This window comes from Accipiter gentilis, chromosome 28 (genome assembly GCF_929443795.1).
Source record: "Accipiter gentilis chromosome 28, bAccGen1.1, whole genome shotgun sequence".
NCBI classification, from domain to species: Eukaryota; Metazoa; Chordata; class Aves; order Accipitriformes; family Accipitridae; genus Astur; species Astur gentilis.
Genome location: NC_064907.1, coordinates 2,615,076 through 2,638,877, shown reverse-complemented (window position 1 = coordinate 2,638,877; position 23,802 = coordinate 2,615,076). Strand labels below are relative to the sequence as shown.

At 36.7% G+C, this 23,802-nt stretch overlaps 1 protein-coding gene across 3 annotated transcripts in view; it reads left to right on the top strand.

The window, feature by feature from the left end:
- The window catches only part of CRIM1 (cysteine rich transmembrane BMP regulator 1), a 203,475-nt gene that overhangs the window by 175,965 nt on the left and 3,708 nt on the right, over positions 1-23,802 (top strand). For all 3 annotated transcript variants that reach the window (XM_049831052.1, XM_049831051.1, XM_049831050.1), the window contains 7 exons: positions 3,204-3,325; positions 7,336-7,545; positions 12,378-12,593; positions 14,250-14,471; positions 18,959-19,153; positions 20,159-20,281; positions 21,675-21,862. In XM_049831052.1, the coding sequence (XP_049687009.1) occupies positions 3,204-3,325; positions 7,336-7,545; positions 12,378-12,593; positions 14,250-14,471; positions 18,959-19,153; positions 20,159-20,281; positions 21,675-21,862 (1,276 nt within the window). The remainder of the gene's footprint in view (positions 1-3,203; positions 3,326-7,335; positions 7,546-12,377; positions 12,594-14,249; positions 14,472-18,958; positions 19,154-20,158; positions 20,282-21,674; positions 21,863-23,802) is intronic.

Sequence of the window (23,802 nt, the reverse complement as noted above, 5' to 3'; positions counted from 1 at the left end):
GATAGGACAAGAGGAAATGGCCTCAAGTTGCAGCAAGGGAGATTTAGGTTGGATATCAGGAAAAATTTCTTTACTGAAATTGGAATAGGCTGCCCAGGGAAGTGGTTGAGTCACCATCCCTGGAGGTATTCAAAAAGCATGTAGACAGGGTGCTTCAGGACATGGTTTAGTGGGCATGGACGATGGTTGGACTCGATGATATTGAAGGTTTTTTCCAACCTAAATGATTCTATGATTCTATATAAGAGTAGGAAAAATTTGGAAAAATACTAAGGTTTATGATGTTGAAGAAGAAAATAGTAAGACAGACTTTTATTTCCTAGATTTACTAGGCTTACTTTGTATACCTGAGGAAGACTAAAATTACAAAGTAATATGCTTCGAAATGGAAACTCAGCTCTTCAGAAATGGAAAGTGTCTGGAATTTAGTGAAAAGGAAGAAGAACGGTAAACAGGTTAAATTTAAAAAGCATAAATACTGAATCTTGCAATACGCAACTATTCATTTGAAGTCCTAGACACGATAAAATGGCACCTTGATCATACATTGACTCACAGAGTATCAGATCTCTGGTCTGTTTAATGTCTTGCCCAGGCTTTCCCCAGTCCAAGGCATGCTGTCTGCCCCATCCTACTGTATCCCATTCAGAGGAGTTGTGGGAGGTTGGTGAAAACATCACAGAGGTCAGGGCTGCTCCATGGCTAGCGCTGAACCACATGGCTTGTCTTCAAATTGAAAACATTATTAAAAAGATAATGTTCAGCCTCTCACAGAATTGCACTGCTTGTTGTAAAGAGTACTAGTTTTTAGCCTGTATGTAGTATATTGACCTACAAAGGAAAATTACAACTTTATGTGTTTTCTGTACTTGGATAATTTGAAACACATTTCTCCCTCTCTCTCTGTTTTTTAAAGTAGAGTGTGCATAAAAGAGTTTTATTAGAAAATCTATGTGAACTAGGTAGCAAAAGCATTTTAGAAATTATAGCAAATACTAATGGGCATAGTATGGTAGCTGGTAGTAAGATAAAGATGTTTTAAAAACAAGTTCATTTCAAGCTGATGTTAGTGTTTTAGGAACCCTGTTTTGGGGATGATCTTTCCCTTGCGTTTTTGTACACCTGAAAAAATCTGAACTTTAAAATTCTTTAAGCTAATTGGAAAATAATCTTCAGTTTAAATTCTGGTTTTAAATGTACAATGTAATTTAATTATGCACAACACTTGGCTGGTATTTTTAAATGATGAGTGTTTAATAAGTCTTAAGATGATTGTCATTTAAAACAAACAAACAACAAAAACCACCACAACAAACACAGATTGGAAATAAGCACCTTAATCTTGTCACTGTCTACAAAATATATGAATAATTGCACTGAATAAAATGAATAACATTTAAAAATAACTATGTATGTAACAGCTTGTAGTATAAAGGGCTAAAATTGTGGTGAGAACTACTTTAAGATTATTTCACTTCAAGTTTTACTTTGGTGCTAAAATTACTTAGATTTGCAGCTGTATAGTACATTTGTTTGGTTCTTTACTGCTACTGTGCCAATTTCTTTTCTAAAAGAGCAAGCCTTGTGTGACTTACAAGCCTGTTATGAACCATCAAAAGCATGGGATGTAACGGAATACAAATCTCTATTTTAATGTAAAACTTTGGTCATAAATAGGAGACTAAAGAAGCATATATATATATATAAAAAAATTATATTAGAGAATGAAAAGTTAAGGAGTAATCGTCATGTTTGAGATTTTTTTTTCAAAAGACTGTCAGAGGTTAGTAATTCGAAAATCTAAGTTCATGCGTCTTTAAAGAAACCAAAACCTTTTCACAATTGTCTGAGAAAAACCTGCTCAATAGAGTTCACTGTTTGAAAGCTCTACACATTAATGGAAAGAAGCATTTATTTTGATATTATAAGGGCTGTGGTTACAAAGATTAAGGAGGAAAAAATAGATGGATAGGAGGACAGAAAGTCTTTAATTCTTCCCATCCTACTATGTGACGATTTGTTTTCCTTAGCTTTTTAACTAAAAATTAAATAAAGTGTTCCAGAGCTTTAAGTGAGGCTTTCTAGAGATTTAAATAATTTTTTTCCTCTCTATCCCTCTAGACGTTCTTCTTTAACTTTCCATGTCTTTTCTTTGTTTTGGGGGAAAATGGTGGGCATTTAACGGTATAGTATTCAGTGAGGGATCTGATCTGTCAGTTTCCCAATAAATGTTTTTCCCAGTTTTAGTGAGTTACCTTGTTGGAGCGATATGTTTAACAGCAGACTCATGAAAATCATTTATTGGGGGGGGGGGGGGTGTCCCTCTTTGTCTTGAACTTCTTCACTACAACTTTTCTTTTTCCTCCTGCGTCTTGGGAAGGCACAGAATATTACTCTCTCTGTATATTAAGGGAAATAGTACGCTTGTGCCTAAAGTTTGAATGGTATTATCTGTCTTCCGGAAAAAACCAAGCAAATCTTCAGTATAGGATTCTCAGAAGCAGCATGTTTTTGGCACTGTGAAGAGGTTAACTGTCAAGTGGTGCTCTAGACTCCTGCCTAGCTTCACCTGGAAGCTTTGGAAGCATTTGTGTTCTTGATTCTCTGTACTCTGCTGAAAAGTTCTCTGGTTTTCTTTGTTTCAAAATATGATACTGTGTGTCTGCTACTTTTTACATGGGTTATTGGCATTCCACATGCTAATTTTCAAGTAAGCTTTGTGTCTGATTCATGTTTTCAGAAATCTCGCTGTAGTTCTAATATGCAAGAGATGAAATCTGCTGTACTTTACCTATTGTTGGAGGAAGAAAGTTAGCAGCAATTTGTGTTATAAAAGTATAGTAATTATAACAGATTCCTACCTACCTCTCCAACTTCTTCACAGCTGTAGAATTTTTTCTTTCAACTTTTTCACTTGAAAAAGAATTGATCATTGATAGTAGTAACAAGCACATATGTCTGTATTATTTGCTATAGCTTGAAAGTACCAAATGCAGAGATTTTGCCAGTCACATGGAGGGAGCACATGCCAAGGATGGAGACCTGTACACCACATAGACCTACTGAACCTAAGGGTTACAGTTGCAATAATTTTCTTTACTTGATCAGTCACTTCTTGAGAGGATGGTTTTGCTTTAAAGATCATGACATGTAGATATTTAAAGTGACCTGCTGACCTTTCACAAATTATTTTGGTCATCTAGGAAGAACAAGCATGGCTGTGAAATCTGTCGGTGTAAGAAATGCCCAGACCTGCCCTGTGGTAAAATCTGTCCGATGGGCTTCCAGCAGAACAGTCACGGCTGTGTTATCTGCAAGTGCAGAGGTACGTGCGAGTTCACCTCCAACTACAGCTTGTTTTCAAAGCAGCTGGAAGCTAGAGCAAAAGAAAAGGAATACTGCACAGAATATGTAAGAATTGAAATATGGGAACTAGTGGGAGATTTGCTTCAATTTTGCTCAAAGGAGTGTATTGTTTTGCAGGTATTTGTTATTATCTGTGTTTATCTTGGCTTCAACAGAAAGCCTCTGCTCCACTTTCATCTCCCATTACAAAGTCAGAGTTTGTTATCACTAATAAAAATTAGATCCATGTGTTAATAAGTAACTACTAGAAATAAGCTGGTGAGGGGGGGTGGGGGTGGTCAGTAGCAGTGTTCATCTTAGCTTCTTCATCATCTTTACAAACTCAAGCTTTGGATTGGATAGAAGCCCTGTACACCACCTAAAATTAGAGTGCTGTTTCTTGGACACTTTTCAGGTGGTCTCGAGGAACAATGAGTAGAGAGAACGCTCACCCAGGAGAAAGGGCTGGGTATTCTTAAGCTTAATTTCACATGTGCCACATCCCAAACTTGTAACCACCAAGTTCGAGGGGGAGATTGAGGTTAAGATGTTCATTAGCTGTTTGCTTTAGTTTTGTGCTGCTTTTAACGTGTCTCATTTTTAAGATATTTCAGTTTGTGTTTTGTATTACTCTGGGTATCAGACTTCCTTCATTGCTCATCTCCATGTGTTGCATTTAATAACTTCCCATTTGTGCTCAGGCTCTCTCTGATCCTAACTGCTCTTTTACGCTTATCTTCTTTGATTCTTCTTATCTTCTTTGATTCTTACTTGCACGTTTTGATTTCTAGCTATAGGCAAGTAAGTTTGAGTATTTTCCCTTTGCTTTGTGTAATGACTGCATTCTTAACTTTTTTTAGCAGCTATTTCTTTTGCAGTTTAAAAAATGATAAAATATAAGACAAGTTATGGGAACATGGGACTGAAAGAAAGTGTATGAGTTCCTGAAGTCACTTTCCTGTAAACATGCAATTATATAAATAGACAGATCCGACATTATATTTTCTCCACGTGACATCATACACTGCAGATAATTATAACAAAACTTTAAGACTTCTAGCAAAAAAAAAAATTGAAATGTTATAAATGTACCTTGCAGATATGAGTAGAGAGAGATTTCACTGACATAATCTGCAATATATGACTTTTACTAGAAATAAAAAAAATTAAAAATTAAATTAAAAGGCTAACTGCCAAATAGAATTCCATTGAGACAATCCTCATCACTTATCTTGTCATGTATCTTCATGTTCACAGTCAACACTCTTTTCCTGACTGTCGTGATGCGATGATGGAATATAGAATATACACAAGGTGTTCTCTTAGGTGTGCCATAATTGCATCCCAGACTATAAACAGATGCAACTCTTTGGTTACTAATTATGTGTATGAACACTTTTAAGTGCTTTCCTTAACAAGGATGGATTTTAAAACATGCACAAATATTTAGTGAAAATAACTTGATCCTTCTCCAAGTAGTATTTATTGTTACCATAATCATAAAGATACCGAGCCATGAGTGTATCACTTCAACATCACTTCATTAGCAAATTGTCCAAGAATAATTAGAGCAATCACCAGTATGTTCTGGGGGAGCTGTGAATCCTTGTTAAAATTTTGACCCAAAATCCCTAAGTAAGGGGAAGGGATGGGTAAATCCCCTGCCTGTGAATTAGCTCCACTTTCTGTATTGCTTCTGCCAGAAATAGCTTATGCTAGGATTAATAGTAGAACCATAGAAGTGCAGGGCTGGGGTAGTCCTCTGGAAAACTGAGAGTCCATTTCTCTGCCCTCACATAAAATAGAGTGTGTCTGGATAATCCTTGACAGATGTTTGTCTAAGATGTAGTTTATTAAGAAACTCCACTCTCAAAAGACAAAAAAAAAAAAAAAAAAAAAGAACACTCTAAAATAAGTTTTCCTGTGGTTACCAATATGTGACACTTTAAAATAAATTTTGTAATATTTGTCGCCCTTTCTACAAATTGAACCAGTTACTTCTCGTCCTAAGCTCAGCAGACGTATGGAACAGCTAAGCACCATTCCCCTTAGAATTCTTGCAGTATTTAAGGGGTTGCAACTGGAGCCTCCTAAATGTTTTGGGGGTTGGGGTTTTTTTCCTAAGTCAAGTAAACCCAGTTATTTTGGTCTCTCACTACAGTTAAAAAACTGGATATTGACCTTTAGCAGTAGCAAGAACTTCAAACTCGTGGAGATAGTAGTACTGCACTTAAATTTACAATGCTCCTGTACTTGTATCTTAGATTTATTTTGCCTTCTCTGGACTGGTATCACATTACTGACTCATTTTCACTTGTGAGCTACTGCAGTCCCAGATAATTTCAAATATAACTCTAGTTATCCAGTTATTCCTGTTTTGTACTTGGGCATTTGTTTTCTTCTTTAAGTATTATCTTTTGTACTAATTTTAATTAAAAACTGAAAAGTGAAAATAACCTCAGTTTGTGAAGTTAATTTTGAATAGTTGCTTATATGCTTGGTTTGTTTCTCCAGACTTTGGAGTATACTTTAGAATATTTCAGGAAAAAAAAGTTTGATTACATCAGATCCTTTATTTATTAAGGAAGGGGAAGGGTATTACCATTTAAGATTTTTACGTGTCAATAATTTTAACGTATTCCAGTGATACTAATTCAAATAGGAATTAATATATAATCTGATACTGAAGTACAAAAGTGTAGTAAATGAATAAACTTTTTTCATAGTATTTCTGTTCATGCAATAGGATGAAGTCTGTTTTAAGAAGTATTATATCCTTATGCCATGGCTTTTCTTTACTTCACAAAATGGTATACTAATGTAATTTCTGTGTATTGGGTTCTTATTCTGATAACATGCATCAAACTAACTTCGTACCATCTGCTTGTGGTTCTTAGACTGCCTTTGACAGATCTGCCACAGCTGAAGAAGTGCTGACCTACATGTTAGTAAAAAAAAAAAAAAAACCAAACAAAAAACCAACACCTTACTAAAATTACATATAAGCATTACTAGTTTTCATACTGCATCCTTTTTAAACAGAAAATGAAATAAGCAACTAAATACAAATAACGTTATATATATGTATCAGCAGAAAATGGTTGACATACCACTGAAAACAAGTCAGTTCACTAACAAACTGATCCTAAGTCCTTCATCATCATCATGATGTGGGCGAGGGAGTGTTGGGATCTAAATTCACTCTGCTGATTAAAAAAGAATAGATTGAGGCTGAATCCTGCAGCACTTAAGTACCCCTTAAGGTATAAATGAGACTTTATCCTTCCTAGACCAACTGCTTGTGTGTTCCGGCTGAGTGCAAGTAATGCAGCAGTCCAAGCTACTGTATTCTCATCTCAGTAAAAGCTAGGAATGAGGGATAAAATTGTCAGAGCAGTTATCTTCCAAACATCTCATTTATCATAGTAGTGTAACCAAATAATTTCTCATAGGTGTTTTATGAAATATTTCCAGTATCTAGCATGACCCTGTTAGAACTTGCTTGTAATTTTTTGTCATTCATGATATAAGACCATCCTCAGCTCTTGTAAATGCTTTTATATTCTAGTTAATGCTTTTATATTCTAGATAACATTATAGATAATCTTAATGAACTGCAATATTTAAATATTTCATTTTAAATATGCTTCATGCGTTCTGCTATTTCCCTCCATTGCATTTCTCTTTTTTCTTATATTATTTAGCTAGTACTGCATTTCTGTATGATTAAAATCAGTACAGGTGTAACAGAAGTGATTGTATTTTCTAAGGAAATACATTCTACTACATCCTATCATCCCCTTCAGTATAACTTTTACTTGTTTCATGTGTGGTGTTACTTTATTTTTAAGTGTAAATGATAGAATTATTGTTCACTTGGTCTTTTATGTGCTTTAAAAATGAATGCAATCCAGGCATAAAGTTGGTGTGCTTTCTTCCTAAGCAATGCATGCTTATCAGGACACTTCATTTTCCTTTGATTTTGTGCAGAGGCAACGGCTTCTCTTATGCCTCCTGTTAAAACAGGCTCTTGCCTGTCAATGGATGGGCGCAGACATGAGAATGAGGAGGGCTGGCACGATGGCTGCAGGGAATGCTACTGTCACAATGGACGGGAAATGTGTGCCTTGATCACCTGCCCTGTTCCTAATTGCGGCAACCCCACCATACATCCAGGGCAGTGTTGCCCATCATGTCCAGGTAACATGCCTTCTTCTATATGCTTTGTAATAGGATTTCATTTCACTTGTGTTCTGTTTCCTAATACATGAAAATAATCTCATGCATCATTCAGTAATAGGTATATATGAAGGTTTCTGTGCCCAAATATAACATGATGGGTGGTTTTTGTTAAGATCTCAGATGTGAAAAGTGGGAACTTACATATTTAAAGCATATGCATGCTGTGGGTCTTAACCTGTTAATCTTTGACCCATTGAAATCTTTAAACTAGAAAAATTTTATAGTCTATATTAGCTATAATAACGAATTCTTACTCATTTACAATTTTGTTACCCATAATAGCAAATAAGTCATTACATTTTCTCTTTTTTAATTTGAAGTGGAGTTTTATTAAAATTCATCTCCTGATTCTGTGTTTCACAACCCCTCAAAGGAGTATACATTTAAACAGATGTCTTAAGTAATTGAACCTTATGATTCTGTGTTTTGAGGAAAGGCTTCTGTGCCACCAGCAGTAGATTATTTTAATGCTTTTGGTGAGAAGGCCAAGTACAATTAATGCTGCATTCCAGTACAATTTTAATAGTAAGTGTTCATATGAAAAGCATCTATGAAAGATGTTAGAGTGTAATATTAATGCCCTCTGTCTTCAGAATGATTCCTACATTTTATGTGCTAAGTAGATTAATTTGTAATACAGTGATATTGTCTATGACTATTGGAAGTCACGTTACAAGTAGGAAAAACGAGGCTCATGATACTACTATAAATAGCAAAATGGTAAGACAGCACTGGCAGGATATAAGCAGTTACTAGCTGTTTCAAATTCTTCCTAAAGAACAGGAAATCCTAGGGGTAAAATAAGCAGCCAGATGCTCTTTCTAAAAGTGACAGAGTGTATCCTCCCTAGGACCTAAGATAACCAGTCTCTTTAGATTGCTTAGACAAAGGGTGATCTCCAAGCCCGTTCACACCTTGTGGTAGCTGGAAAAACATAGTCACCAAAAAGATGGGAGAGTCCAAAAGGTGTGTCTCCCTTTCAGCCTTTCTTATTCTCCACCACACTCCTCCCCTTACTGTCAAGACTGGGCACTGTGGTGCCTGTGGTTCCATGGCCAGCCATGGTGTTGCTTTTGGCACTGGCTTTTATGGAGCCAGAGCTGTTTTCAATACTAAATAATTTAGCAGTGGTTACTGAGGCCGAGCTCTTAGTGCTTAGCATCTTAGTAATTACAACCATTAATGACATTTTTAGCTGAGATGAAAACACTAAGGAGGATACTCCCACCAGTTATGCACGCTAGGGGAACCATCCTTCGCTCATCCTTCTCTTCCATTATCGAGTACCTGGCTAGTCTGATGGGGAATTTAGAAATCATAAGATTTTTAAAGGGAGCCTTAGTGTTTTATCAGCTTGGAGCACATTTTTTTGCCACAGCAGTATGCAGTGTTGGTCCATATGCATCCCATCAGGTATTGTCATTCTTTCCTCCAGCTCCCCATGCACACACACATCCACAGCCTGTCTTAAATAGTACACTTCTCTCCATGTGAAACCTCAGTGTGGCAAAAGAAGAAAAAAAAAAAAAGAAGAAAACAACAACAACAAAAAGATTCAGTTGTGAATATTGTTCCAGAAGGAGCAGCCAAACAGCAAATAATAAATACAGAATATCATATTCCTGAAGTCATGTTACTGGACAGGGATGTTATTTTCCACTCGCACTAGCTGGAATTCAGGGCTGCACAGAACTGGTGGAGTACCTGCAGCAGTCGCTCACCTTTTCACAATTATTTGTGTACTATTGTAGGGGATGGTATACTTTGTATGGATGGGGACAGGTTGGCACGTCAGTCTTGCATTAAATAAACATTCAAGATTCAAAATTTAAAATGTAGGATAGTTGTTCCAGTTTCAGCAATTCTGGTATTAGGTCCCCAAGACTGATTCCTGATTCACTCTACTATCAGCATACTTGTGCGTATTGATCTACCTAACACATACAGAACACCTCAGAGCGTTCAAGTAAGAATAATGTTAATTTTGGTGTTTCAGCAGCACCAGTGGCTAGTTGCTCTGTTTACAGAGAATAAGTTTGGGTAAATCCATTCATAAGTCTAATGTTCAGTTCATGGAAAAAAGATCAGTATGAGATCAGCAGTATCTATCTTCTCACACTGTACATTTCTTGTGGATGAGATCAGCGTTTGATTCTAAGCGCCAGCGATGTTGGTCTCTTGTATAAAAGAGCAGTTACCCAGTAGTGTCCATTCCTTTGAGATACAATGTCTGCGTAGGTTTCTCTGACATCTTTCCTGCTTTCGAGGTACTAGTCACCTAGCTTCTGTGTTAGCGAAGTCATACTTGGTAAAAATTCTTACAAAGCTAGGGCAGACACAGCACTTTTTTTTTAAAAGTGATTGTATATATAAGTATCTGAATTAATATGGCCAAATTAGTCCCAGTCCCCCATTGAGGTTTTATATTTGTTAGAAATGTACTTCTGATTTTATTTTGCAATGTTTTGATTCCCCACTGATGTTAAAAAAAAAAATCATAGCTTTCAGTAAACAGGAATTAACTTCGGAATTGTGAGACTATAAGCACATCGCTCAAATGTGTCTGGCATCAGGATATTGAAATAATTAGCAATCCTGATGTACTGAGTTTTGAATTGCACTGTTAACCTGTCAACAGGGAAGTGGCAGCACTCAGGGGTCATTTTTCAGACTGAGGAAAAAAAGTGGTTACGTTCAATTCCATATTTGGTTAGTTTTCAACAAAGCAAGATATACCTTGACTGCTACAACATTAATTATAACTGTGATTCTATATATTAAGAGGTTTAAGTGGATTGTCGCAATGCTTGTGAAAAGCTCCATGTTTCCTGTAAGATTTAGAAGGCCATTAACTGCTAGTGTTTTGCAGAACCATGCTATCCAGAAAGTTTGTATTTGTTTGGCTAGTTGCTCCTTCAGGAATATAGTAGTTGTACGTTTGTAGCAATTCAGTTGCAGTGCTGTATCAATATCAGTGCTGCTAAGGGAGCTGTAAGCAGTACCATATGTACAGCAGTACTTTCTGGTTATGCTTTTCAGTTTATGAACAGTATATGAGCTGTAGTAAAACAGGCCTGTGACTTTGCAGGGAACGAAATGCAAAGGAGATGACTCATAAAATTTCCAGAAAATAATTAGTATTGCTTTGCCGTAGGGGGTTAGGATGCCATTGCATAAAATGTAATACATTGTTCCAGATGAAATAAAAAACAAACAGTGACAAGGCAGCAGACCAGCTATCTCACTTCAGGTAAATGCTACTGAATCACATATGGTTCATAAATGTGAGCAATAGGAAAAGAATAGCATAAGCAAATCAGTGAAAGATAAAATAATTCCATGAAAGAAGAAATGCACGAGTACTTTGTGAATAGAGTAAGATAGGCCAGACTCCGGTTCCTTGAGTTCTACTGATATTTTCCAGAAGTGAAAACAAATAATTGAGTGGTGTGTCTTTGCCACGGTTTATCCCCAGCTGGCAGCTAAGCATCACACAGCCGCTCGCTTACTCCTCCCCACCTAGTGGGATGGGGGAGAGAATCAAGAAAAAAAGTAAAACTCATGAGATGAGATAAGAACAGTTTAATAGAACAGAACAGAAGAAAATAATAGATAATAATAACAATAATAAAATTACAATATTAATAATAAAAGGATTGGAATATACAAAACAAGTGATGCACAATGCAATTGCTCACCACTTGCCAACTCATGCCCAGTTAGTTCCCAAGTAGTGATCTGCCCCCTCCAGCCAACTCTCCCCCAGTTTATATACTGGGCCACAGTCAGAGCTGCAGAGTATGCAGTTTTTGGCATAAACTTTTCTTGATGGTTAACTGCTTAAATGCTTTCAAAGTGCAGGACAGGTTTCTTTTTTCTTTTAAAACACCAAGACGTAAAGAAAGTTCCCCTATTTTTTTAATGCCCTAGTGGCTGGAGGACACTCATGCTGAACAAGGCAAACAGTTTCAGCTCCTTTCTTAACTTGAAGGAGATCAAATCCATTCTCTAAAATGCCTGGGTTAGAGGCTGGGTCAGTCTTTTAGACAGGGCTGTAGAGGTAATGTAATTAATTGTGTGAAAAGGAATTAAAGTTCATTTGGTGAGATACAGTCACTGGAAATATGAGTATACACACTCTGGCATCTCCTTGGGTGCAGTCATTACTTCAAAGACTGCAGATTATGTGTTTGTTTATTTATTTATTTAATGGAACAAAGTGATTAAGCACTTCCACCAGTGTTAAGTGCTTATATGTTTTTAGGGGTTGGGTGGGGGATTCTGTGTTTTTCTTTGCTGTTTTGTTTGTTTGTTCGTTTTTTCCAAACTGGCACCTGATAGTACAGACACATATCACTCAGGAAACTCAAAGGCAGACAGTTGAATCTGGACTTCCTAAATCCCAGACAAGAAGCATACTTATCCATCCTTTCAAGAGTTGCACTGACGCTAGTATTTAGCAGTTAAGAAACTGATCGGTATAATTTTTCAGAAAATGACAGTTGTCTCTTGGAATTCCTACATCACGTATTGGTTTGATTTTTTTCTGAAATGTCAAGAATGTTTGACGTTATCTGGTTTATATTAACTAGCATTTATTCAGACTGATTCTGAAATTGTTTCTTGTTTATATTTTCCCCATTTTCCATGAGATGCAGGTGACAAAATCAATATCTGGTTTTGTTATTCCTAATATTTTCAATAATAACAGAAATTATTAATCTTGCGTACATTTGTTAATCATTAGAGTCACAGTTCATTTTGCCTGTCTTCCACTTCTGTTTTTCCAGATGAAATAATTGTGCAGAAGCCAGAGCTCACCAGTCCATCAATCTGTCATGCTCCTGGTGGGGAATACTTTGTAGAAGGAGAGACATGGAATATTGATTCTTGCACACAATGTACGTGCCACAGTGGACGTGTCCTGTGTGAGACTGAAGTCTGTCCACCACTGCTTTGTCAAAACCCCACCCGCACACAGGACTCCTGCTGTCCACAGTGCCCAGGTATATATTGACAACCACCTTTCATCAGAGTCCTTTCTTGATCTGAAAACATATGGTGTGAATATTGAATGTTTCGATATGTACACGGTTGTTGTGGGGCCTTTGTTAAGCAGTTTGGAGCGAGAGCCTGCAGTCCTCTATTTCAACTGCAAAACTTGACTGTGTGCAAGAAATATCTTATATGGCAAGGGGAGTTGTGGCCCTGAAGTTTGAAGATCTTTGAAGGCAACCTAATAATGTAAGGGTTGCATGAGAACCAGAATCCTTAGTTGGAAGGTTTATGAAATATGCACTGGCTTGTTTATGGAAACATGCAGGATTAGAGAAGCTTCGAAAGTAGTCAAAGTGCTAGGCAGATACAGGCTTGTTTCTTTTCCTTTCTACATGCCTTGTTTTCTGTGAACCTTCTTTTTACTGTATTGTCTATTTGGTCTCACAAATACTTCTGTTTGCTTTTACCTTCACCTGGTATGATTTGAGAGTGACTTGAAGGCAAGTGAGTAATATCAAAGCATTCCAGCCCAGCAGGTGTGCCAGATTCCTCTTAGACTGCCTCACAGTGTCAGGAAGGTAACAGGATTTGCTTTCCCCCAAGGAAAGAGATGCAATTATAAATGAACATGAATTCCTGTTTTACATAGCAAATGGGGGAGTTTATTGCAGTGGAAATTTAGTCCAAACCTGTGAATTGTATGTAAACTCACTGTGAAAATATTTGTCTTCATTAAAAACAAAATCTAAAAATATTACTGGGGGGGGGGGGGGGGGGGAGTTAGGTTTTGCCATTTCTTCAGCAGGGTGTTTGTTGGGGTTTTGAGTAGGTTTTTTCTGACAAAATACTTTAGGTAAAAAAGTTAGCCAATTCTCCCGACTTCGATTTTTCTCATTAATAACAGTGAACATTTGCTTAACTTCAAAATACTTTTTGGAGGAGCTGATCTTCCCTCACTGGTTATATAAGGAGCTTAGTCTCATAATTTACATAGTTAGATTGAGAACCTGGTCTGAGTGCCCTTACGAATCCTCACCCCCCACCCCCAGCCCCCCTTTTCTTAGATGTTCTCTGCATATACAGTCATATTTCTTGATCCATAGTGTCTGTTAAGATACAGCTTAATTGCAGAAATATGTCTTCTCCATTTGCGGGCATGAGAATTGAAGCAGACCCATTGGCATCAAGCTGAAGCCCAGTCAAGTTCCGTTTCTCAACAGCTTATAATTCACTCATATAAGTCCACTAGCGAAGGCGACAGCAGTATAATAGCTTTTTACTTTGCATCATTCAAGGACTTGAGCTGACATGGCAGAAGCTGGGATTCATGTTTTAGATTTAAAACTTAATCTAATTCAAGGGGAATTCCTATATACCATTTAATTCAGAGCATTCAGAGTGGCTTTCTGAGGGGCTGCTCCTGATGGTGATTGGTTTTGACTTTGCTGTCTTTTTTTTTTCTTGAGTAAACTCAATAAAGGTCTACATAAACTTTATTATAGAGCACATCATGAGATCCTCATCACATGTCCTTCTAGTTCTTCTGAAGTAGTGAGCCAAAATGTTACAATTCTGTTGCGTTCTTCAAGAGTGAACCCTGTTGGGGAAATATGAAAGAAGTTAGCTACTGTAAGTTAAATAACTTAATCTGTTTATATTTACAGACGAGCCTCTTCAACCCTCTTCATCAAGCAATGAGAGCATGCCCAGTTATTGCAAAAACGACGAAGGAGATATTTTTCTGACAGCTGAGTCCTGGAAGCCCAATGTCTGCACTAGCTGCATTTGCATGGATGGTGTGATTAGATGCTACTCTGAGTCTTGCCCACTGGTATCCTGCGAGAGACCTGTTTTGAGAAAGGGACAATGTTGTCCTTACTGTATTGGTGAGCAGATGAAAATAGTTGATAACTTGCTGTTCCTTTCTTGGGAATAAGAAGGAAGTTTTATTTCTGTATTGAAATATGTTTTCCCTGTTTTGGGGAGATGTAGTTTGTACCTTCAGTTGAACTGGAGAGTGAAATCTGCATAGGGAGCTTTGAGGATCATGATTTGTGGTTTTGAGGTAGAAGTGCAGGAAGATATAAATGTAATTTGCCTACAAACTTGAGAGGACATCCTCCAGAAAACTTGGTAATATACCTTACTAGATGAAAACATTACACAAAAATTGTTTTATTTAAAGGAAGATCTGCCAGGTAACACATACTTTATGTCAAGATATGTGGTAATATGAGGAAAATATTAATTACGACTGTAGAAGATAAGCTGAAGCATTATGAAATTTCACAAAATGGATAAGTGTTAATAAGGGACCTAAATTAAAATACAGGGAAAAAACAGGAAGTTCATTAAAGATAGTTACAGAAGAGGCAAATTAATATATTTGAGAAAAAAATTAGGGAGAATTTGGGTTTTAAATACTAAAAATGCATAAAGAATTGAGGGCCATGCACTGGTTTTGAATTTGGAGTTGAAGTAAATGGTGAATGCTGTAGATAGTGAAAATTGCCAGGCATTTTTGAAGTTGCAGAATTTGAGATTACCTATCATTTTTTCATTGCATTTTGAATATGAGTATTTATTTACAGATTACTTTTTTGTGAATTCACAGTAAGTACAAAGGCTGTAGAATGGAAGCTGCTGATAAAGAATCGTATAATGAACTTACTGAAATTAAGTCTTTGTAGCATTGTTGGAAGGCATTCAGAGCTTACTGTAACCTTCATTTCCAAAAGTAGTGGGGGAGATAGAGTAGAAAACAATTCAGTAAAAAGGAATATAAAAAAATTGATGGGCTTTAAGTATTGTTAATTGAACATGTGAATCAACTTCCCCATCTATAAGCAATACAGTTCTTAATCAGAAAGATGTCACAAAGGTTGTGAAGTCCTTTGAGATATGTACCATTGATATAGCTCTTGAAATCTTTAATTTGTTGCAGATAAAATTATTTACTAATAGGTGATACAATTATGCAAGGAATTCCATCAGAGAAATGCCTGGAAAAGTTAGAAAGTATCAAAATTTCAGTTTCCCTTGGAATCCTACTTAGATTCCTGATGAGGACATTTTGAGGGGAAAGTACCATTACCCTATTACTACTTTCTCATCATGGTTTGCATACAAAATGGGGAGGATTTGAAGTTTATTTGACAACTGTTTTTTGCAGGCTTTTCTTCCTGTGATTGAATTTGCAACCAAAAAGATCATTTTAATCCAGAATACATTTTAATGTTAAAAAAATATAGAGTGTATGCAGTTGGGCAATCAAACCGGTAGAGTCAGAAAATGAGCCTTAGTACTGTACTGGAGAATTCTTTAGGTCGAGGAAGGGATGCACCACAGGGACTGGTGCCATGAACTACAAAACTAAAACCCCTAGAACTTTGTGCCTACGCCTTGCATGTCAGGTTTGCAAATATATACACACGCAACATGTAGCTATTGCTTTAATTAATTTACTTTGAATCCCATAAAATTGCACAATATTGCAAGTACTTAAATGTGTGAGCTGTAAAAACTTAATGTGTTTTTTTTAGTAGCAACTGCTCACTCAGCAATACAAAATACAGAGGCCAGATTTTAATTAGTGCTCAGGTATGAAGACTCTCAATGATGATACATTTTATTAATCTAAGCTGTACTACATTGTCAGTATGTTTTGTGGTCTAAATAACTGAAATTCATGGAAACTTACTTTTTTAATGGTTTCTATGAACTATATACTCTTTGCCTGTAAGAGGAGTAAGGTCATGCACTTAATTTTTGTCTTCCTGGTTTTACTGTTTTACTCTTCATTTCTTGAGAACTGTGAAGCATATCTTTGTACAGATTCTTCCTTACTATTTTCATGTAATAGTTGATAAAATGTTTAGTAGGCAAACTCTGTGGAAACAGGTCTTCTTCATTTACTGGAATTTCAAAAATTACGCAGGGTTTTTAACACTGTATTTTATTCTGTTTCTTTCTGGATCCAGGTCTGGTTAATGCCTAACAAGTTAGTATAGATTCAAATTCAAAATTTTACAGGCCTTTGATGCTTTGTTGTTTGACTCCTCAAATTCACCCTGTGTGTTCAATGTTCTTCTTTCTCATGCAAAGCGAGATTAATTTGGAAAGATAACCTTCTACTTTAGAGCGGATAAAGGGATATCTATTTAATTAGAGACAAGATTAGTCTTCTGCAGAAAACAGCAATGACTGTTTGTCTACCAGATGAGATTGATTTACTTGTGCAGCTAGAGGAAGTTTGAGAGAAGACAGGTAGAGCTACACATGGTATTCTGAACTGAATTTTTGTATGTGGGTTTCTCACTGCAATTCTCTTGTTTCTACTGTCTTTGAGCGCTTGTTGGTGTTGTGGCCTTCGTCTTCATCCTGTGCTTATACTTGCATAGAGACGAACACCAAAACAGGAGACACAAACAGGATAGTACTTTCTCAGGACTTAAAAGTTTCTTCTCAAGATTCAAGGGTGCAACACTGCTATTGCAATTTCACCCTTGTTCATTCTTCTAAAAAACATTTACTGTATTAAATTGTAATGTGTTCTTTACAAACTTGTAAAAGCCCGAGCAAGTTAAAGGACTTTTTAGCCAAGCCAGCTGTTGAGTTGAAGAAGCTGCCCTGAGTGGAGCAAGGTAGCACTTTGGGAGCAAATCAGCCCTGAGTGCACAGCTTTAGGTCTGCAAAGGACTGCTCAGGCTGTGTGCCTCACCCTCTTCCTAGACATTCTGATCAGTACAGGGCTCATGGAAGAAGGGCTCATGGTCATCTATGGAAGAACCTAATGTGCTTTCTGCAAGCTTGCAGCCACCTTTTCCTCCCACTCTTCCCTTCCCATGTCCACCCCATGTTCACTTACAAAATCTGCTACTTGGAGAGGTTGGGACCCATACTTAGAGCCATGGAAGCCATGGGATACCCATACCAAGGCCGCCTGGAACATTTACACTTTTCAGATAATTCCATTAGTATTTTCACAACAGTACTTCTTGCTGGTGTCCTTTTGCATTTGAATTTACTCTGTCCCGACCTGTTGCACTGGTCTGCTGACTGCTAACCTTGTTATGCTGGATGGTGTCAGTCTATTATGTTGTCATTAATTAAAAGCTGTACTGATGGCCAAATTATTTAATAAGGCTTTTTATGTATATTTGGGAGGTAATTCTAACTGACATATTTACATATGTAATCTGTGTGAATGTTAAACCAGTATTTTTTCTGACAGTTTAAGAAGTTACTTCGCGATTTCATTCTGTTTTCTCATGCATATGCTTAATCTGCAAATTCATGTCATCAGCAGGTTTCATCATCATAATTTCTGCCTCTAAGAAAAAACAGGCAGCAAGAAGCTAAGATGAAAATGAGGTGCTGCTTGGCTTTTGGAGGTTCTGCTGTGTAGTTTTATTTTGATTATAAAGAGCTATAGCAGCAAAAAACATCCTGGGCTAAGCAATTCATGACTGTCTTCTCAGTGAAGTAGAAGGTATACTGTAGACCACCTAAAAGGCTTGCACAGGGTGCAGTGTAAAAAAAAATGCTGTATTGAATGCTTAGGCAGAAAGTGTAATGCTTCCTTTAAGTGTTTTCCCAAGTTGCTTCATCAAGTCCAGGTCCCTATTAAGTACTATGTCAAAATCTATCTGAAAAGTTGTTAGCTTTACAGTCTTTGGGAAAGGTGTTCTGAAACCTCACTTTTTCTGAGGGTCAAGATCACATCAATTTCCAATTTGTATAATATTAACCATGGAAAAAAGGTACTGAATTTGGTTATTGCCCGTTTCCTGGAGTTGTCCATTGATGTAGTTACAGGGAATGATCAGATCCCCTTCAAATCTGTTTTATCATAATAAATAGTCTAAGCACTTCTAGGTATGTCACCTGAGAGTTGCTTCATCCTTCTCGGCATCCTGCCTAATCTTTTCTCCAAGTATTCCAGACTGAGTTCATCTTTCTTGAACCTTGCTAATTAGAAATGTAGGTAATTGGGTTTTTTTTTATAGTTAAATAGAATTTACTAGGAAACGAGAAGTAGTTGGCTGTCTCAAACAGTCAAATAAAAAAAATAAATTTTTCTTAATTTTCACAGCACTTTTACTATCATCATTTCATGTCCCCCATCATCCATCTTCTAGCCTCTTCCATGAGGAAAATGAGGAGAAGCAGCCCAGGCTAAATTATGTAATTCATAAAGAAGCAGAAATGACACTTTTTTAACAAAGATTTTCTGAAAGATGTAGAGAGGGTCTTAATGACAGCTGGGATTTCTTTGTAGTTATTGTTTCGCTTTTGTGTTTGGGGAAGAAATCAGCTTTGTGTGTAATTGGCCATTACCACGTGATGACACCAGTCTGTTTTCCTTCAACAGAAGATACAGTTCCAAAGAAAGTGGTCTGCCACTTCAGTGGGAAAACATATGCAGATGAGGAACGCTGGGACATTGATAGCTGCACACACTGCTACTGCCTGCAGGGCCAGACTCTCTGCTCCACTGTCAGCTGCCCACCCCTCCCTTGTGCTGAACCCATCAACGTGGAGGGAAGCTGCTGTCCCATGTGTCCAGGTAATGTGATATGACGACACAGATTATTATAATGCTGGTTTTCCAGGACTGATAATTATAAGGGGTTTTTAATTGGGTTTTGAACATCAGTCTATATTTGAACAATATCAAGAATACAACAGGTGTTTAGACTTCAGGAAAAATGAATATTCTTAACAGATAGGCATATTGTGCAAATATATAGTTTGAATTTTATTTTTTTCTGAGAGAGAGCTGTGAACTCAAAAATTAGTTGCTTGCTCCTGCTGTGTCCTTTCATAAGGTTATGGAAAAACATTAGTGGAGTAGGGAAATGAATATTCTTCCATCTCTGCAGATTCTGTCAGTGATTAACATTTCTGTCTTTTCCAAGTCTCTTCATTACTTTCAATAAAGCAATCACATTGCTTTATTTGTCATTTTAACTTGGCTTAAAAATATTACGAAATTTTCTTAGTTATGGACACAAGGAACCTAAGAATTGCAATTGGTTTTTAATGCTAGTGCTGACATACTTCTGCAGGAGTTTGCTCATCTTACTTAGTCAGCTGGTAACTAATTCTGACAGGACAGCTGGGGAGATTCAGCAGTACCCCCTCTTGCAATTCTCCTGCTTTGAGGATTACAAAAAAAGGAAGGCAAAGAAACCAGGAGTGACAGTTTACATACCAGCTGGGAAGATGTAGCCTTCCCTTGGTATTTTTGTTGTTTAGTATCGCAAAGGAGCAAGACTGTAGTAAAGTGTGTATTCTGAAGTGATATTTTTCAAAAGCAAATCTGTCCACACAACTGTATCATCCCATTCACATTAGGATAATGATGATGGCAGGAGGCATGTATCCTGTATACAGTATGAAACAGGTTTTAAAACAAAATCCCAGAGTAGTAATGGTGAAAACTCTGAACAAATGAAAGGATTCATAGGACAAAGCACTGCAGATGGCCAAGTATATTTCCTGAATTAAGAGCAGCACTGGGAAGTTAAGCAGCCTGTAATTGGTGAAACATATTTATCTCATTTCACAGAGATGTATGTACCTGAACCTACTAACATCCCCATTGAGAAGACAAACCATCGAGGAGACATTGAACTTGAAGCACCAAACTGGCCAACACCAAGTGAAAATGATATCATCCACATTCACAGAGGTAAGATGCGATATAAACTGGGCTAAATTAGGTCTGTGTTTATTCCCCATGTTTTAATGCATTTATTTGTTCTATTCAGGTAGCATCTGTATAATGCTTTGAAAAGGTGGTTATCTGAGAATATTCTTCAGTGCAGAACTCTTACATGCCTTTTGCTTTGAGTAAAGATGAGTCAGTTTATTAAATTATATTTATGCAATTTGGTCTCATTATCATTCCATCTTCAGCTTGGAAGAAACATCTGTGTTGGTATGATGGAGTTCTGTAAAATTAAAAACACGATGATGAATGAGAACTGATTCTGCAGTGTCTTTTCTGATACAAAAACTAGAAAGCAGGCAGTTGTCAGGCCACTGGAGTTGACAGACCTTCATTTGATCCATTTGACATTCTTATATTGATAAACAAAAATGGGAAAAGATGTACCACAACTTAACATATATCATAGACAAAAGTCAGAGTTAAAGAAATACTTCAGGTATAATGACACAGAGCTAATAAAGTTGTCTAAGGATGTAAATCCATCTTTTGTTTAAAACTGTGCTGAAATCATTATTCCAGGGTAAGGGAAACACTCAATGACACTGTCTTTGTTAACCTTTTCTAATTGAAGGACTACCTAAACTTGTATATATTTTTTTGAAATCTAAGGATGATCTCATAGCATACTATTGTTTGGAGAAAGGATACCTGAAATGTAACTGCTTTACAAAATTGTAAGCTTACACTTTTATAATTACAGCATTTTCATTTTTCACAGGCATTAGTAGCTGGCTTGCAACTCTCCTGGCTGGGGATTATAAACACACACTGCAGACTGTGTGTGAATATTATGTATGTCATTGAAAACTACCATTCTTTGCAATTACATGCAAAACTTGCTACAGTTTAGTAGACTGCCAGTCTGTTTTCACAGGCTGAGTGGTTCAAGTATTGTAGTATGTTCTCAGCAAATGAGAGAGCAAATACATCGTAATTGTCTTACCAGTTTTTAAAAGGAAAAAAAAAGGACTTTTGTCCTAAGACTTCCAGGTTTTCCTTAGCACAGAAACACAGGCTGGTTTTTTTTTTCAGTGGGTATCTGGTTGTGATCAGGTAAGATGATGCAAACACAACTGAGCTAAGAGGTTATTGTCAGACTTGCTTGTTACTGTGCTTTAGATTCCATCCTATTTCTTCTCTTTTTGATGGCCTTTTCCCAGCTATTATAGTCACTATAGAAGATACTAGCTTTCAGTTGTTCTAATTTACATAAATAAGGTGACATTTCAGGAGAGGAAGTTTGAATTCACACGAGTGACAAGATCCATGACTGGGATTTTCATAATTACATTCTTCTTTATGCTCAATGCCCATTTACAATTGCTAACAAATGCTGACATCTGCCTTGCAGACATGAGTCATCTCCAGGGAGAGTACAGAAGTGGCAGTGGACCACACCCAAGCGAAGATGCCTCGGTTAGCTCTGTTGCCTTGGTGACAATTCCAATCACAATAGCGCTGTTATTGATCATCGTCCTTCTGCTCATCAATCAGAAAAAGCAGTGGATTCCAGTGTCCTGCTACAAAGCTCCAACAAAGGTGCCCTGTTTAAGTCTTGTTTCCAGGCTTTCACTTTTTTTGGAAAATAAGGTGAACAAGAATATTGCGTAGGATGCAATTGAGTTCACGTGATGTGAACACTCTCAAATTATTTTCTCCTTATGTCTTAAACCATTTATACCAGTCAGTCTGTTGGTATTTATTCAGTCTCCTAAATGATTTTTTTTCACTATTGAATGAGAACATTTCCTGCTTCTTATAGTACTGAGCTGGCACTAGACAGAAAAAAAGCTCAGAAAAAAAAATTAAAAAAATAAAAATAAAAATCCAGCTCTGTATATGTGTAGGTAATACATGCAATTTTCTTATCTGTAGTCAAACTCTTAAGAGAATATTTTTGCTTTCTTAACTTTCATCCACTTTAAAAGTCTTGTCCAACGTCAGGTACTGTAGGTACTTGCACTGTTTATCACATTTTCCAGTAACTGCATCATAGGGTTCTAGGATTGATATTTTAAGAGAGATCTCAGGCAATATCTACCAATTAAGTATTCTGAGACCACCAAAAAAAGGAAGAAGCAAGTAGCTTGGAAGTCAACAGTGAAAAGAGCATTGTTTTGTTCTGAATAGTAGTTCCATCAGCAGACTAAGCCCTTATTCCATATTCAAATGTCATTCATATCAGTTCCCCCATTTATCCCACTTTATTCCTAATTCTAATGAAACAGACTTTGTCCATCCTTCGAACATAATTTGAGAGCATCTTTTCTTTAGTTTCACCTAGAAAAGTGATACAGTCATTTTAAAAATGAAGTGTTCCAGAATTCTTTCTGTCACTGCTGCAGAGCTTTTTTAAAAGAAAACACATAATTTCCAATAAGCTTACAAATACAGTCAGAGCATAAAGTTGAATTCAATTTTAATTAAATAGGAAGCATGAGGAATTGATATTATCCCGTTTCCAGTCTTTCAAGACAAGCAAGCAATACCAGTTTCTGAATTTCTTAAGGAAGGCATTTAAAAATTCATTTTTTACTCTAATGGATTCACTCCTAAAGTCTCAGAAAGGCTCTTCTCCATCCAAGTGCTGTGTGACAAAATGGTTGAAGCTGAAGTGAAAATGACAACTTTCTAACTGGAACTAGAATCAATAATTCTACCTACTTTTTTTACTCACAGAACGTTATTTTCCTCAAACACTTCTATTGCTGAAACATCATTTATTTCAGTGTCACCAAAAGACATCATCCACATGTTAAGAAAGCTCAGTAAGCCATATACATATTCAATGCAAGACCATATACTGAAACTCAGATTTCTTCTGAGAGTCTTTGTCATAAATTTATCTTTCTTTTAAGGTTTCTTCAACCAAATGTGACTCATTAGTTTCTCCTGTTCCTTGCAAGATGACTGATGGTTCCTAGTAATAAATTTTAGCAAGCCTGTTTTGGCTTATGTTCTTTCTGTTCAGAATAGTCCAGCTATTTATTAAAGAACAAATCAACAACTGTGCTTAAATCATATGAATACCAAAAGAAAGATGATAGGAAAGACATTTAAAATTACAGATGGACTGCTAAAATTTAGCCATGATTCTGTTAACATCGGTGAACCTCAGGACTTCTTTGTGAATCCAATCCACAGACTTTTGAAGAGCCAAATGTAAAACATTTTAAAATACTGTTTTGTAATAAATATTTGGGTAAAATGCTTTTTGTGATAAAGGTTACTGAAGGTAAATTTTTAGTAATAAAAGCCCTTCTGATCTTCTGATTTAAGCCTTGGAAAAAGAAGGTACGTCAGTGGAAACTGGAATTTTTAAGATTTGCAGTCCACTTGTATGCTTACAGTGCGAGCATACACACGCATTGTCACTAACTTCCCACATATCCATAGAGTATGCTTACTGCCTGTCGTCCTTCATGCTTAGCCCATAAACATTTAAGGTAGTGTGCACCCAGCATTGTTTCACCTTCCTC